The sequence below is a fragment of the Cyclopterus lumpus genome, chromosome 4, assembly GCF_009769545.1.
Source record: "Cyclopterus lumpus isolate fCycLum1 chromosome 4, fCycLum1.pri, whole genome shotgun sequence".
Lineage (NCBI taxonomy): Eukaryota > Metazoa > Chordata > Actinopteri > Perciformes > Cyclopteridae > Cyclopterus > Cyclopterus lumpus.
In genome coordinates this window covers 15,283,908-15,299,190 of record NC_046969.1, presented here as the reverse complement: position 1 = coordinate 15,299,190, position 15,283 = coordinate 15,283,908, and the positions used below count along the sequence as shown (strand labels likewise).

The following is a 15,283-nucleotide window of genomic DNA, read 5'->3' as shown; positions in this document are numbered from 1 at the left end:
GTGCCTTCATGGGGTAAATATATCCAATATATGGTGCAGTCCTAAACAACATACCACTTCAAACTTATTGTAGGACTATACAAAACACTACAGGGCCAGAACAACATTCCCCTAAACACAACTGTCAATATTCCTGACAGTTAGGAAGGTACCTTCCGCGCGTGCGCATTGCTCAACAAAGGTGCTAGGCTTGGAGAGCCACAGTGCGGCAGGAAAACCGCACCGCGGCACCAAGGGATAGAAAGCCAAACACATAACGTTAGCTTATCAATTCAAGAATAAATGGACATGAAAGGGAGAAGCTGCCTGCTTCCAAAGAACGCAAATAATGGGAATATTTCAGTTTCCATTCCAGCTGAAGAGCAGTTTTTCCACTGAAATCCAAGGAAACCTTCCCAGCTTGGTCCGACGAAGATTTGATAGACAGCAGTATGGGTGAAAAACGCCAAGACTAGCGACTCATTGTGTCAAAGAGTCTGAATAAGACGACAAAAACCCGCAGCAAAGCTCGCATTTTATGGCCGAGAGGACTTGTGAATTGTCTGCGGAAAGTCTCCCGCCTCTCATCATTTACAGCCGTTACTTGTTTTCTGAGAAATCCCGGGCGTTGTGATGCGTTCGCGTTGTGTCGCTTCATAGGGTTCAAGAATACAATTGAGGGAGAAATATGGGTGAAGTTCAAGATGTCAGGGATGTTAAGAAGACCTTCGTTGTTCCATCAGTAAAGTCTTTTGAGCACTATGACTTCTCCCGAGCCAAAATCTGTTGCAGCCTCACATGGCTGGTGACCAAAGCATACGGGACAGGTAGGTGCATTACTCGAGAGAATTACCTGCACTGCACGCTGCATGCATAGTTGTGTTGTTCCAATACATGTTTGTCATTATTTTTTTTATTTAATTACCTGATATATGTTCAATATACCCGTGTTTAAAAGGCAAAGACAGCAAAAACGGTCCTCAAAACAAACAAATTACAAACCCATTATAAAGCAGAGCCATAATAAACTGTAGATATTCACTATGGACTCATCATTGATTACGAGGCAGTATTCTATACGAGTCTCCCCTATAGAAATGGCACAGTGATTTTCCGTCAGAGTTCAAACCAGTCTGGTCCACAAACAGTATTGGCCATTCTTAAATTAATTGCCTATTGGAAAAACAATACATTATTTTCCCAAAGGGAAAGATAAAACCAGTTTCCTGTGTTGGATTCCATTGATCAATAAATATGCTGTCCTGTTTAATGGAAAGGGAGAAGGCTCTGCTCAGTGTAGTAAATTGGAGGTATGAAGATGTCCTAAATGATGATGATGTCACCTTCAGGGGACAGCATCCACATTTAGAAAGAGATGCATATAATGAGTTTTGTGATGTACATTGACAGCAGGTTTTATAGCACACACATTATGTACTTGGTAACAGCAATTTTGGGACAAATGAAAAGGTTTGTTGGATCATCATAGGAAAAAAATCAACAGTACTTAAAAATCTGCTCAGCAATGAAAACATATTCAGAAAGGGATTTCATTGTTGGTAGTATTGCAATTGAACTAACCTGGTGAACACAATTATATGTTGAATTGATTTTAAACTTAATTGAGAACTAATGCAGGGAGGGCAATCGCCACCTACATTTTGAACAGTGCAGTGAAAACAAAATGGCAATTCAGTCGGAGTATGGCTACATAGACAGAGGAGGAGGCTTGTTACACGGTGGCTCGGAGGCTCACCTCACACATCATCATCCTGGGGTTCAACATGTATTCAAAAGAGCCAATTTAGTGCTATGGTTGTTAATTTGATAAAGAATATTCTTTACTCGTCTCCACATGTAGTTGGGTTTGTTACACTATATTGCAAAACACTGATGCTGAGAAATCTGTCAAAATAAGTAACACTCTGAATGATGAAAAAAAATATGATTTATCTTGCTGTATAACATAATTGTAAATCGAAATGATATGCAAATTCATCGGCAGATTTTTTAAATATTGAACATGTAAAATGTATTTGATGGTACAACCACAGTATTCTGTCAATTTGACCTCTGACTGGTGGATGGATGTGCTCTTTTATAAATGATCACATTACCAAAGGTGTTTTGTGTAAATACAACTCCAGTATCACCCTCTGTTGTCCATCAGTGGGAATTACAACAACATGGATTCACAGTAAAAGTAACCCAAGATCTCGTCCCACCAACACCTGTGTCACAACCCCCTTCATAGTATTGTGACTTTGGACTGGTGGCATGTTAACACACACATATTTGAGTGAGAATGAGGATTCTTAGCCTTCAGAAGCAAACGTGTTGCAGTTCCTATACATGGCAGTCCGTTCAAACTCAAGTCAAGTACCCCACTGAACATTGTGTTATGCTTGATGACAGAGCCAGGGCTGAGGAGGGGAAATGAGTAAACAGAGACACATAATTTTCTTCCGAGCCTTTAATGTGGAAAAACTGATTGACATCTTGAAAGAAAAGAAGAAAAGAAACGCTGCCCATACCCAGTAATAGTAAATTCAAGTCACTTCGATCAGTTGTTATATTACCACTGGCACCACACCTTTTATTAGGTCTTATTCATCTACATTTTCTATGTATTAAGTATAGAACGTTTTGTAAATGGTGTCTTACCTATTTCACATTAAGAACAATAAAATATTGGATTCTTGAACATCTCAATAAATGCTCTCATAGCATTTAAAGTCGTGCTCAAAAATAAATACCTACTGTGTGTATTGCACTGAGGCTCCTGCCTCTATGCACACTTTAGTTGAGTTTCCCATCACTGATTTCCCATTTGACACATCAAATACTGAGGACATTTGATCCACACGATATTAACTTGTCACAGCATTGCCATTACACTAACTTAATGTCACCAACCTAAATCAGAGTCATCATTTTGACTTAATAGCCACTTTGATTGGTTTAGAAAGATGCATTAAATCATTTGGAACCTATATAACAGAAACAAAATGTTACAACATTTTTTTTTTTTTTTAAATGAGCAGCAGTTTGGCCATTAATGAGGCCTTGCTCCATTCACTAACACTGAAGTGGAAACAATGTTGGTCTAAAGCTGAGCCCTGAGGGAGATTACCTTGTAAGAGGCCTCAAACATGCAGTCAAGTCAGTGTGCGCGTGTTATACACATTTTTATTCAACACACTTCAAAGTGTAAGTGGGAGCTATGAGAAATTCTGTGACTATTCATGTTTTGACAGCAGCATTTCTTTTGTCTGCCCAGACTTACCTCAAAAACCAAATCACTTTATTCAAAAACAGGTTTCCTACTTGTTGAGAATATATTCCGATGCGTGGAAACTCTTTCATCTGTCAAATGAGGCTGGGAAAACAGAATTGTATTTGCATGCTGACTCAAACAAAGGGTTCTGATTGCACCCTATAATGACAAATGAAAATACAGATTAAATATTCTATTTAAATGATCCTCCTGAATAACTTTATTCAGGGTGTTACTGCACAAAGTGAAATAAACAGCAGGGAGACATCTATCAACAGCCACGACTCAGTAGCACAGTGAATCAGTGTAATATTTAAAATTAACCCAAGATAATCAATTAGATTCTTCCCTGTGCTGTTCTTTAACGTCCAGCCTATTGTTCATTTTGATCCCCTTTATAGTTATTTTAAATGAAATCTGCTGAATTCTCATATGGGCTTAAACCCATCAGCTCTAAAATCACTAATACAGCTCTGTGTGTCTGAACAGGACAGACAAAGATGTCCTGCTGCTGTAGCCATTCAGCACACTATCCCTTGCACTGTGTTGTAATAGCCCTGCAAACATGTGATTCCTTGCAGATCCTCTGTGTATTTTCAACCAGGGCTGAATTAAATGAGCTGATTCCAAAAATACAGCTCTCCGGAGAGAGGGTGAGGGAGAGTGCAGGGGAGAGAGAAAGCAAGCTGCCTACGCTGCTCCGAATACTTCAAATGCATCTGCCTCCTCCTACCAATGCAAGGGGTGCATTGAGAACATACAATGTAGTAGATGGAGCAAGATGCAAGATGGAGCCTTACAGCAGCTGTTTGAAAATACTATGAAGCACAAACTGATACCAGAGTTTAATGTGCGAGACAACTACGGTTAATAAGCAGAGTAGATTCACTTTGACCAGAGTGATGGGTAAAATGTTTGGGGCTAAAGTGAGTAAGTTTAATTCTCTTCACATTCCCGTAATGAGCACTCAGCTGATGCCCCGGTTCAAAGCATTAAAATGCAAACAGCAGTGGTTTGTCAACGGCCAAAGACTGGAACGCTGTGAATGTGGAGCAAAGTCTTTCAGACATACATGCATAAGTAAAAGCTAAATTACTACAAATATAATTAAATACTGGCATACAAATAGCAACGGGAGTAAACCTTTCTATAGTGTTTGATGAAATATTAATCTGATAAAATGATAGTACATTGAGTTTTCTGTCTGCAGTGATGGCCGGGAATTGATGTGAACACTGCTGTTGAAGTTAATCACTTTCAATTGTTAGATTAATGTGATTTCTAAGCTCAGTAAACTGGACACACAACAGGAAACATTCCTGAAGTGTGGTCTTCTTTACTAAACAGATTAATTCGAGTGACGATATGAACCACGGCCAACACATCGCGAAAGACACAGCTCGGGGCTTTAGAGAAGCCCGCATGTTGAAAAAAAAACCATGCCATTTGTAAATTGCCAACTTCAGGTGCGTTGCCCTGTAGCTCAGTCTGACCTCTGACCTCCCTGTGGAGGATGAAGGAGGAGTGCTGGAGAAAAGATGACTTTCTTTGTTGCGATCAATAACATGAATAAAGTACATACAGGAAAACTATATAACCCCGCTAGTTGCTACTGTTGCTGTGAGCATTTATGTTCCATGACAACACAGAGTCCATCTGTAGATGACCTTGTGGATAATGTTCAGCCTCAGCAGGTGATTCATGGACTGTGTGTGTGTGTATTGGAGGATGGGCAGCGGTGTTGGAGAATGCCACATTTCTCTCTGCATACACCCAGGCTCTTATCAGAATTATACATCTGTTCTCCGACTGCTGACATCTGGAGTGTGTGCAGATTTGTTCGTTTATGTTTTCACACAGCAGCATCCTCTCATTTGAAACCAATTCATCGGAATTATTTTGTGTGTGTTCAATCTGCATTTGCTCGGCTCTCGATATTTTCTGTACAATAGACAATAGCTTTCTCTCTTCAAACAATGGTTTATAAAAATGCTACCCAGCTTAGCAAGCACTATCAAGAAAGGTGCAAGACAAAAGCAATAAAAGAGGCAATGTTTTTGTTATTAATTATTTGTGGACTATCCCCTTGCAGTGGACTTGCTTGAGGTGATGCGCACACACACACACACACACACACACACACACACACACACATACATGCAGCTCTCTCTTTGATGAGGCCGGCAGTCAGAGGGGTGTTCCCAGAGAGCTGGAAATTGCAGAGATACAATCGATCGGGCTCCACTCCTCCTGCAGTTGCTATAGCAACACAGTTCTATCCACACATATTGACGTCAAAACACTCTCAAAGTATGGCAATGAAAAATGAAGCAGACTTGCTACCAAAAAAAAGAAGCAAGACTGATGCAGATTTGGAATAACGCTTCAACCACTGTATTTCAGCTCACGTTTACCAGATGTTTCACTTGTTTATTCCAGAGTTTTGCAACATAATTTAGTTCATTGGAGAAATGAGTGGAAGGTATGACAAAGGGGTTCTGTTTTTCATATATTAGAACAATATTTGAAAATGTTTGTCCTCAGTTTATATCTCTATGTGCTGATGGTGTATTGTTGATAGAGGAAATTAGAAACTGTGATAGTCTTAACCCAGTGTTCTTCTTTCTTAGGCTACATGGGAGTTTGTGCTATTCCTCACCATAAATCCCACTTTCTCCCCTCCATCATACAGAAAGTATCCCGGCAGACTTAAAGGACCCCTTCTACACAGACCAGTATGAGCAGGAGCACCTGAAGCCTCCTGTAACCAGCCTCTTGCTGTCCGCGGACCTCTATTGCAGGGCGGGCAGCCTCATCCTGAAGAGTGACGCTCCAAAGCCCCTGCTGGGCCACGATGCTGTCATTCAGGCGCTGGCTCAGTGTGGACTCTACGTCACCGACCAAGAGAGACTGGTCAATGAAAGGGACCTTCGAAAGAGACCTCTGCAAATGGTAAGAGAGATCTGGAAACCCCTTTCTAAAGATTGTGGTTGCTCTATACAGTAATACTTGTGTTGGCTTTTACGCAAATACATTCAACTTCCTGCCTTGAGAGCATCATGTTAATATCCATGTCCTATTTTGAGAATACCTTGAATCCGACACTCCCTTTCAGTGGTAGTGGCTTTCCTGTTTGTCAGTCCCTGAGGCATATGTCGGGCAGCTTTCCTCATTCCAGCATTCCACCAAGCTTGTCTTTTAAACTTAAGTTAACCAGAAAAGAGGACGTTCTGTTCTTGGACAAGGTTTTACCGCCGCTCACATACTTCTGCTTGCATGCACTCGTGTACAAGTTGGTTGATAGTGTATGTTGCTGCATCCTAACTGAGCGATGGGTTGCATGATGTATCGGCTAAATTCTGCTCAGGAAAAGCATTTTGTTTTTTTTTGTACTTCAGTTATTTTGAAAGGTCACCACATGTGTCTGTAAAGAGCTGAATTAATAGAAATAGTAACAGAATGTAATAACCCATATTAAATTGACCTTCAGGCTTACTATTGACAGTGATGAATGAAGTTACTCTGCATTATTTTTAAGACATGTATCCAACAACGGGGATTGCTGAAAAGAGGTTTGGTCCATCAGGGGTGAAAGTAGGCCGGTCCGATACCCCGTAACCACTAAAAGATTTGGTGTCGGTACACTGTACCGGAAGAGAGGGGACAGCAGCTGCCAGCCAAAACGCACAAACAACAACCATATATCCAACAAGAAAACCCACCTGCTAACGTTAGGTCAACATAGAGTTAATTATAGAGTTAATTAACTCCGCAAAGGAGGTTTCATTTTCTGCTCGGTTTGTCTGTTTTCCTGTACACGCATTATAGTATGGTTCACTGTATGGTTCACTTCCATTAACGTTGCAGGATTGGGCATTGGTTGCTGCATTCATGTGGTTTTGGAATAATTGTAAAAATGAGCACATGATGAAATCTGAGTCTGCTGCATCTGTGTCTGTCTCCTTCAAAATGACTGACAGAGCGTCCCTACCCCCCGGATCGTGTGTCATACTATGAGTTAGGACCCATGGCAAACATGTTATCTGTTTTAACTGTTCAATGTAATATATTAAACTGCATAGTCTGCAGCTTGAGGTGGGAGGAGAAGAAGCCATGTTCCCATCCAGTTAATGTTCGCCAGACAGCAGTCTGAAAAAAGTCAGAAGTGTGTGTGTGAATCGCATTATTTCTTAATAGCCAATAACTGTGAAAGATAAGATAAGATATTACTTTATTCATCCCCAGGGGGATATTTCTTGAAGCAGCAGCAAAAAAAGTATAGCCTGTCTGGGGATGAAACCAACATTTGAACAGTACAAGCTGACTAAAGACCTCATGTGTACCTCTCAACTCTCGCTGTCTTTATAGCGTCTCTCTCGTTGTGTTGAAGCTCACTTCAGAGATGACTTTGCAGGCATCCTGCTGAGTGAGAATGAGGGATTCACATTATTTGGGGGCAAAGTCTCAATAGGAGGCTTTACTGCTCCAGTGAATTGCAATTGAGACACGATTAGCACACAGTTGGCCTGCAGTCTGTTTGTAGAGTCTTGCTAGTTTTAATTTCCCTTCTATGCAAATTCAAAAAGTATTTAAGTTTGGTTGGGGATTTACATTTCAAGCTCATTGTTTTGGGAAGACAACAAGTCATTTAGTACAAGCTCATCTCACATTGTGTGTATGTGCATGTGTGTGTGCATGTTTTCTGGGTTTTCTGCTTGGGCCATGCACCTGAGGGATTATGGTGTATTACTGTGTCCCGTTTATTTCCTTTTTACTCAGTTTATTTACGAGTCCAGAGCTGAACAAGGGCTTTACACTTGATTCTAACCCACCACAGTTCATGACTGAATGGTTTGCCAGAAAGCCACAGTGTGTGTTTGTGTGTATGCTTGACTAAGCAGGTTGTTGTGAGCTGCGTGGAACTAGCTTCTGGCATTTCACTGTCCTCCCTCATTTATTGTTCAGTCTTTCATCCTTATATTCTGCATCCCTCCTTTCACTCGTCCCCCTCTTTCACCACCACACATCATCCCCGGCCTCCCTTCGTTCCCATCTTTTCATTCACAAATCCATACTTTATTGCCACACCTTTGCTCTCATTCTTCCACTTCTAGCATTCATCCATTCCTTTATTAACCATCATTACCAAGAAATTGTCTCTTTAACATGAAATGTACAGCGTCATCATCCGATAAATGATGAAGGTTTAATTGCAGTAGCTTAAGTAATATTGTTTTCTATGAGGATGTTACACAATATAGACGGTTCATGTGGATGACCTTCTGCACATTGAAATGACAGCTCTGGTGGGGGATCATCTATTATTTATCATCTAACTAAGGGTTGGCAAGGTGTCCAGGAAGCTGTCCAGGCTGAGCTCAGTCGGGGTGTGGAGAGTCTGCTTAAAGGGCAGTAGAGACAATATTTCTTCTGGAATTGTTAGCGAGACTGGATTGGGGGCTTGATAGGCTCTCCGAGAAGCAAAGCGTCACTGTTTTTACTCCTGAAGCGGACTGGGAAAGAGCAAGAGACTGAGCACCTACCTGCAGTTCTAAGCTGCTCGGGATCAGAGCGCAGCAATGCCATTAAATGCTGCTTCATGGCATTTTACGCTAAGCATTTCTTTAACTCAGCACTAAGCATACGGTATAAGAATCAGGGGATGTTCGAGGGAACTTTAGTAGGTCAGTCAGCAGCAAAGTTAGATGCTGACGATGTCTTGTGTGACACATGTCATAACTGAGAACAGTCACTGACATTTTCACGAGGCTATCAACTGACTTTGCATTTTAATCTTATTCTTTCTCTCACTATTCTGCCCACTCATGCTTCTGCATCCAGCCATGTGATGGATTCCCACATGTGAAGATGATTGCAGTAACCGCCAACTCAGTCGCCTCCACACATTCTGTAACGCTGACGCTCTCCTCCACCTGTGGTGCTCACAGAGAAGGAGGGAGAGATGTGGAGGGGGGCTTAGGATCTGAAAATATCATTCTAGCATTACGCATTACAGCCCACACGAAGCACCGCTGTGGGCATTATAATAGCTAAAATTAATTATCAAAAGGCTATAATTGCTAAGTTTGATAATACTAGTTCCCAATTTTGTTCTTTTCAAAGTGTCAGTGTAGTGAATTCAGCTTTGTTCGTGATGATTGAATGGAAAATCTGAGAGACTCACCAAAACACAAGTGTTTCCGTGCAGATTTGGACAGGAAGAAAACGTAATATCCAAGTTGAACACCAAAAAACAGCAGAAAAACATTACTGAATGTATGACCATTATCTTGGTTTCATTAATTGGCATGTTATAAAGTGTAACCCTGTTGCTACGGAGACATTAAGTGGGATGAGAATGACATCAAGCCAAAAAAAAGCCAAGGATTCTAGATGGTCAATGAAAATATATTCTGTATGTTTGAGCCTTCATGAGCGTCAGAATACGTTCGTGTAAATGTGTCGTTAAGTGCATCTTGAGTGTGTGCAGGTAAGATCCTAGTTGCATAGTGTAGAGGGGTGCACAGGGGTCCCTTGCATCCCGACCGTAACGCATAGAAGGTGGTAATGTATAAAAAGCATGTTGGCACTTAGTATTTTACTTATTTTATTTGTCATGTTTTTTTTATCAACACAAACAGACTTTTGCAACTACACTCTGCTTCACGTTCACACAATCTTCTGGTTACAGAGCAGACCCACTGGAGCACTGATGGGTAATTGTCTTGCTCAAGGGCACCTCTGCCATGATAATGAGAAAGGGAACACAACGTTCTTTTCCTTCACTGGGTTCAAATTACTTTTGCAAAGCTGTAGGACTGTTTGGGATTTTAGGTGACATTTTGCACATCCCTTATACTTTAAGTACAAATGGGTAAATCCAGACTTTTCTTCGGATATTGCAGCAGGAGTTATGTTGATTTGCTTAAAATAAAGCAACAAAACCATATTATTAGAATTAATATTAATAACAACAGTCTCTATTTCACAAAACAAATACCAACAATATAATCCATACAGCTATTGTTTAGACCATCATCTACTTAATAAATTCAATGCTGGTGGTCAGTCTGAAAACAGTTTCCTGGGGAAAAGTCTGTCGATCAGCCACAGGGCAGTAACCTGGCGATGTACTCTCTACTTCCTTGACCTCGTCTCAGTGAGGATTGATGTTCTTCCAAGCTGCCGAACCTTGAATTTCAGCTTAAATATTTAATAAAAGCTGTATTAAATAGGTCATGTTGCTGCCTGTTTAAGTCATACTCTATCATGGCTGTATACTGTGAACGATACTGTGAGTAAGAGGCATAGCACCTTATATGGTTTCTTAGTGGCTTTATAGACGACATGGGCGCTGTGTCTCTGACTGCATGTCCGAAAAGCTATAACACAGACGGGTTTATACTCACACATTACATTACATGTCATTTAGGTGACGCTTTTATCCAAATCGACTTACAATAAGTGCATTAAACCATGAGTAAATCTCAGAACAACAAGAATCGAGAAAGTACAATTTCTTCAATAAAGTTAAACTACAAAGTGCTGTCAGTAAGAGCCATTTAAGTGGCTACCTTCCCTATTCAAGGAAAAATATGTGTTTTTAGTTTGCGACAGAAGGTGTAGGACTTTCTGCTGTCCTGATGTCAATGAGGAGCTCGTTCCACCAATGAGGAGCCTAACATATATGTTAGAGAACGCTTTCAAATCCAACCATAACGGCAGCTGCATCTCTAATGTGTACATTTGTTATGGTTTGTCTCTGACCCCAAGCGCACGACAACAGCAAGGTTTAGTTCTAGCCGAACACACGGCGTAGTTTATTGAGCACAACAAGTCACTTAGAAAAGAAACACAAAAAACTCAAAGTGTCCCCTTAGTCCACGGGTGATCGAACATCAAACCCCAAAAAATCCAAGAAAATACTCCACACAAAAAAGTCAGCAAAGGCACGAGGGAAAGTTCAGTGACGACACAAGGAGGAAAGTCCACGGACATCATGGCACGAACTCGCAACGTCAACACAGACAGTCCTGATCTTTATCCCCCCGAATACAACGAGCTGACGAGCTGCAGCCGTGGGACGAGCTGAGTGGCTTCAGGTGTGAGTTGGAGCGCCCCTGGCTTGTCCCCGCCTCCAAGCCCGTAGCTCCCTGGCAGCGCGCTCTGAGGTACCGGGTGTCACTGTGTGAACGGGCTGAGGAGGGAGTCCGGCTGGCTGAGTCCTGACAATACCCCCCCCTCTACGGGAGCCACCTGGCGACTTGCCAGGCTTCTCGGGATGGGCCTGATAAAAGTCAGTCAACAGTCCTGGGTCCATGATGAGCTGGCGGGACACCCAGCTTCGTTCCTCCGGACCATAGCCCACCCAGTCCACCAGAAACTGGTACCCACGTCCTCGTCGGCGAACATCCATCAGTCGGCGAACCTTCCACTGAGGGTGCCCATCTACGATCTTAGGGGGAGGTGGAACTGGGGCAGGAGGCATCAGGGGACTGTGGGAGACAGGTTTAATTCGCGACACATGGAACACTGGATGGATCCTCATGGAGGTTGGAAGTCTCAGCCTCACCGCTGCAGGACTGAGCACCCTTGTGATCTCAAAGGGTCCAACGAACCGGGGATCCAGCTTCTTAGCGGTTGACTGCAGGGGAAGATCCTTGGAGGACAGCCAAACCTTCTGCCCCAGTTGGTATGCGGGCGCTGGGTTCCGGCGACGGTTGGCTCCTCGGCTGCCACGTTCAGCCGCTCGGAGTAAGGCGGCTCTGGTGACCTCCCAGATACGACGACACCTGTTCAGATGGGTCTGCACGGAGGGAACTGCCACTTCCGACTGCTGAGCAGGAAAGAGCGGCGGCTGGTAACCCAGAGACGCCTCGAAGGGGGAGAGGCCGGTGGCGGAGCTGACCAGGGAGTTGATGGCGTACTCGACCCAGGGGAGGAACCGACTCCAGGAGGATGGTCTCCTGGCCGCCACACAACGGAGCGCAGACTCCACGCTCTGGTTCATCCTCTCAGTCTGTCCGTTTGTCTGTGGGTGATAACCAGAGGAAAGACTGACAGAGGCGCCCAACCCCTTGTAAAATGCTCGCCATACCTGGGAGATGAACTGGGGTCCTCTGTCCGAGACGACGTCCTGGGAGAGACCATGAAGCCGGAACACTTGGCTCGTCAGGAGGTCCGCCGTCTCCAACGCCGAAGGGAGTTTAGGGAGGGCCACCAGGTGCACCCCTTTACTGAAACGGTCCACTACCGTTAGTATCACCGTCTTCCCCTGGGAGGGCGGAAGTCCAGACACAAAGTCCAATGCCACGTGGGACCAGGGACGGCTAGGAACTGGAAGGGGCTGCAGTAGCCCTGCGGGAGCCCGGTGAGAGGCCTTACTGCGGGCACAAACGGGGCAGGCCAGTACAAAGTCCTTTACCTCGTTCCTCATAGTAGGCCACCAGAAACGGCGAGCCAGAAAGGTGAAGGTGCGGTGGACGCCAGGATGGCAGGCAAACTGGCTAGCATGTCCCCACTGAAGCACTCGGGACCTGACCGACTCCGGAACGAACAGACGGCGTGGGGGCACGCCACTCGGAGCAGGATGGGAGCGCAACGCCTGTCTCACGACTGTCTCGATGCCCCAGGCCACCATGCCAACCACCTTGCCCTTGGGGATGATGGGAACTGACTCCTCAGCAGTCAGGCTCCTCCCTTGGTGTAGTCGGGACAGGGCATCCGCCTTAATGTTGCGGGAACCGGGACGATAGGTCAGAGAAAAATCGAACCGACTGAGGAAGCCGGCCCACCGAGCCTGTCGACCATTGAGACGCTTGGTCGCCCGGATGAAAGTCAAGTTCTTATGATCCGTCCAGATGGTGAACGGCTGCTCAGCCCCCTCCAGCCAATGGCGCCACTCCCCCAGAGCAGCTACCACTGCCAGCAACTCCCGGATCCCAATGTCGTAGTTCTCCTCAGCAGGAAGGAACCGGCGAGAGAAGAACGCACAGGGATGAACCTTCTGATCCGCCACGGCTCGTTGGGAAAGAACCGCCCCCAAGCCGGTGTCCGAGGCATCCACCTCCACAATGAACTGCCTCTTAGGGTCGGGATGGAGTAGAACTGGGGCGCTGGTGAACCTCCTCTTGAGAGCCAGAAACGCGGCATCGGTAGCTGGGGACCAGATGAACGGCTGGGAGGGAGAGGTCAGCCTGGTGAGAGGTTCCGCCACGACACTGTAGTTCCGGATGAACCTCCGGTAGAAGTTGGCAAACCCGAGGAAGCTCTGCAACTCCTTTCGCGACGTGGGGTTCGGCCAGTCCACCACAGCCTGGATCTTGCGGGGGTCGGCCCGAGTCTGACCCTTCTCCACAACGAAGCCCAAGTAGTCGACAGAGGTTGAGTGGAATCGGCACTTCTCAGCCTTGACGAAGAGCCGGTTAAGGAGGAGACGCTTGAGCACCCGGCGGACGTGCTGGACATGATCCTCGAGGGTCCTGGAGAAGACCAGGATGTCGTCGAGGTAAACGACCACAAACTCGTCCAGCATGTCGCGGAGCACGTCGTTCATGAGCGCCTGGAATACCGCCGGGGCGTTGGTAAGGCCGAACGGCATTACCCGGTACTCGTAGTGACCTCGGGGTGTCTTGAAGGCGGTCTTCCACTCGTCCCCCTTCCTGATTCGAACCAGGTGGTAGGCACTCCGGAGATCCAGCTTGGTGAAGATGGTAGCCTGGGTGAGGGGCTCAAGGGTGGAACTCATGAGGGGGAGGGGGTACTTGTTCTTGACCGTTATGTCGTTCAGTTGGCGATAGTCAATACAGGGTCGGAGGCCCCCATCCTTCTTCACGAAGAAGAAGCCCGCTGCCACCGGGGAGGACGACGGCCGAATGAGCCCTGCTGCCACTGACTCCGATATGTACTCGTCCATCGAAGCCTTCTCCGGAATAGACAGGCTGTACAGCCGACTGCTGGGAAGGGAAGCCCCAGGGCGGAGGTCAATTGCACAGTCGTACGGCCTATGTGGAGGGAGCGACTGAGCCCGGGTCTTGCTGAAAACCTCTCCCAGATCGTGGTACTCCGGAGGAATAGAGGAAACGTCCGGGGGAGGGACACTGGGGATTGGTCGGGGTAACGGGCTGGGGGCTGCCTGTAGACACTGGGCGTGGCAGGAGGAACTCCATTCCAGTATCATCCCAGAGGACCAGGCAATGTGTGGCTCATGCTGTACAAACCAGGGGTGCCCTAGGATCACAGGGGCCAGTGGGGACTGGATCAGGTAGAACTTGCGGTTCTCCACATGGTTTCCCGCCACAGTGAGGGAGATGGGACGGGTGCTCTGGGTGATGCGGGCCAGATGGCGGTTGTCCAGTGCAAAGGCCTCTACGGGCTCCTCCAGTGCTTCTAGCGGGATGTTAGCCTGGGCAGCGAACTCCGAGTCCAGGAAACACTCATCCGCCCCAGAATCGAGGAGGGCCCCCACTGTAATCCGCTGATCCTCCCAGGCCAGGGTGACGCTAATCCGCCGGCTCGGTGGTGCAGGACTACGGGAACAGGAAAGGTGACTCACTAGGATCTCCCGAGGTCCTGGTGAGCCTAATCTTTTGGCCGGGTGGGGCAGCCGCTGATGCGATGTCCCTTCTGGCCACAGTAGAGACACAGGCCTGCCCTGAATCGGGCCTCCCGTTCGGTTGGGCTAAGGCGCATGCGTCCCAGCTGCATGGGTTCCTCGCCAGTCGTCGTCTGTGATGAGGGCAGGACAGGAGTAGGGGGAGTAGGTTGAGCTACGGCGAGGGTCCTCTCCTGTGTGCTGGGTCTGTGGGGGGTGGGAAGGGATCCCCGGAGGACTCGCTCCCGCCTCCTCTCACAGAGGCGTCCATCGATGCGGATGGCGAGGTTGATGAGGTCATCAAGGGAAGAGGACTCCTCCCATGTGGCTAGCTGGTCTCTCACCGCCTCGCTGAGCCCCCTCCGGAAGGTGACCCGAAGCGCAGGATCGTTCCACCCACTCTCCGCAGCGGCCAACCTGAACTCCACCGAGTA

General features: G+C 46.1%; 1 protein-coding gene across 2 annotated transcripts in view; it reads left to right on the top strand.

The window, feature by feature from the left end:
* Positions 1 to 177: 177 nt before the first annotated feature.
* camsap2a (calmodulin regulated spectrin-associated protein family, member 2a) overlaps positions 178 to 15,283 on the top strand; it is a 50,943-nt gene continuing 35,837 nt past the window's right edge. Inside the window, exons 1-2 of one of the 2 annotated variants that reach the window (XM_034531283.1) lie at positions 178 to 806; positions 5,949 to 6,208. In XM_034531283.1, coding sequence (XP_034387174.1) covers positions 668 to 806; positions 5,949 to 6,208 — 399 coding nt within the window. In that variant the 5' untranslated portion in view covers positions 178 to 667. The remainder of the gene's footprint in view (positions 807 to 5,948; positions 6,209 to 15,283) is intronic. The other variant, XM_034531282.1, reaches the window with a different exon arrangement.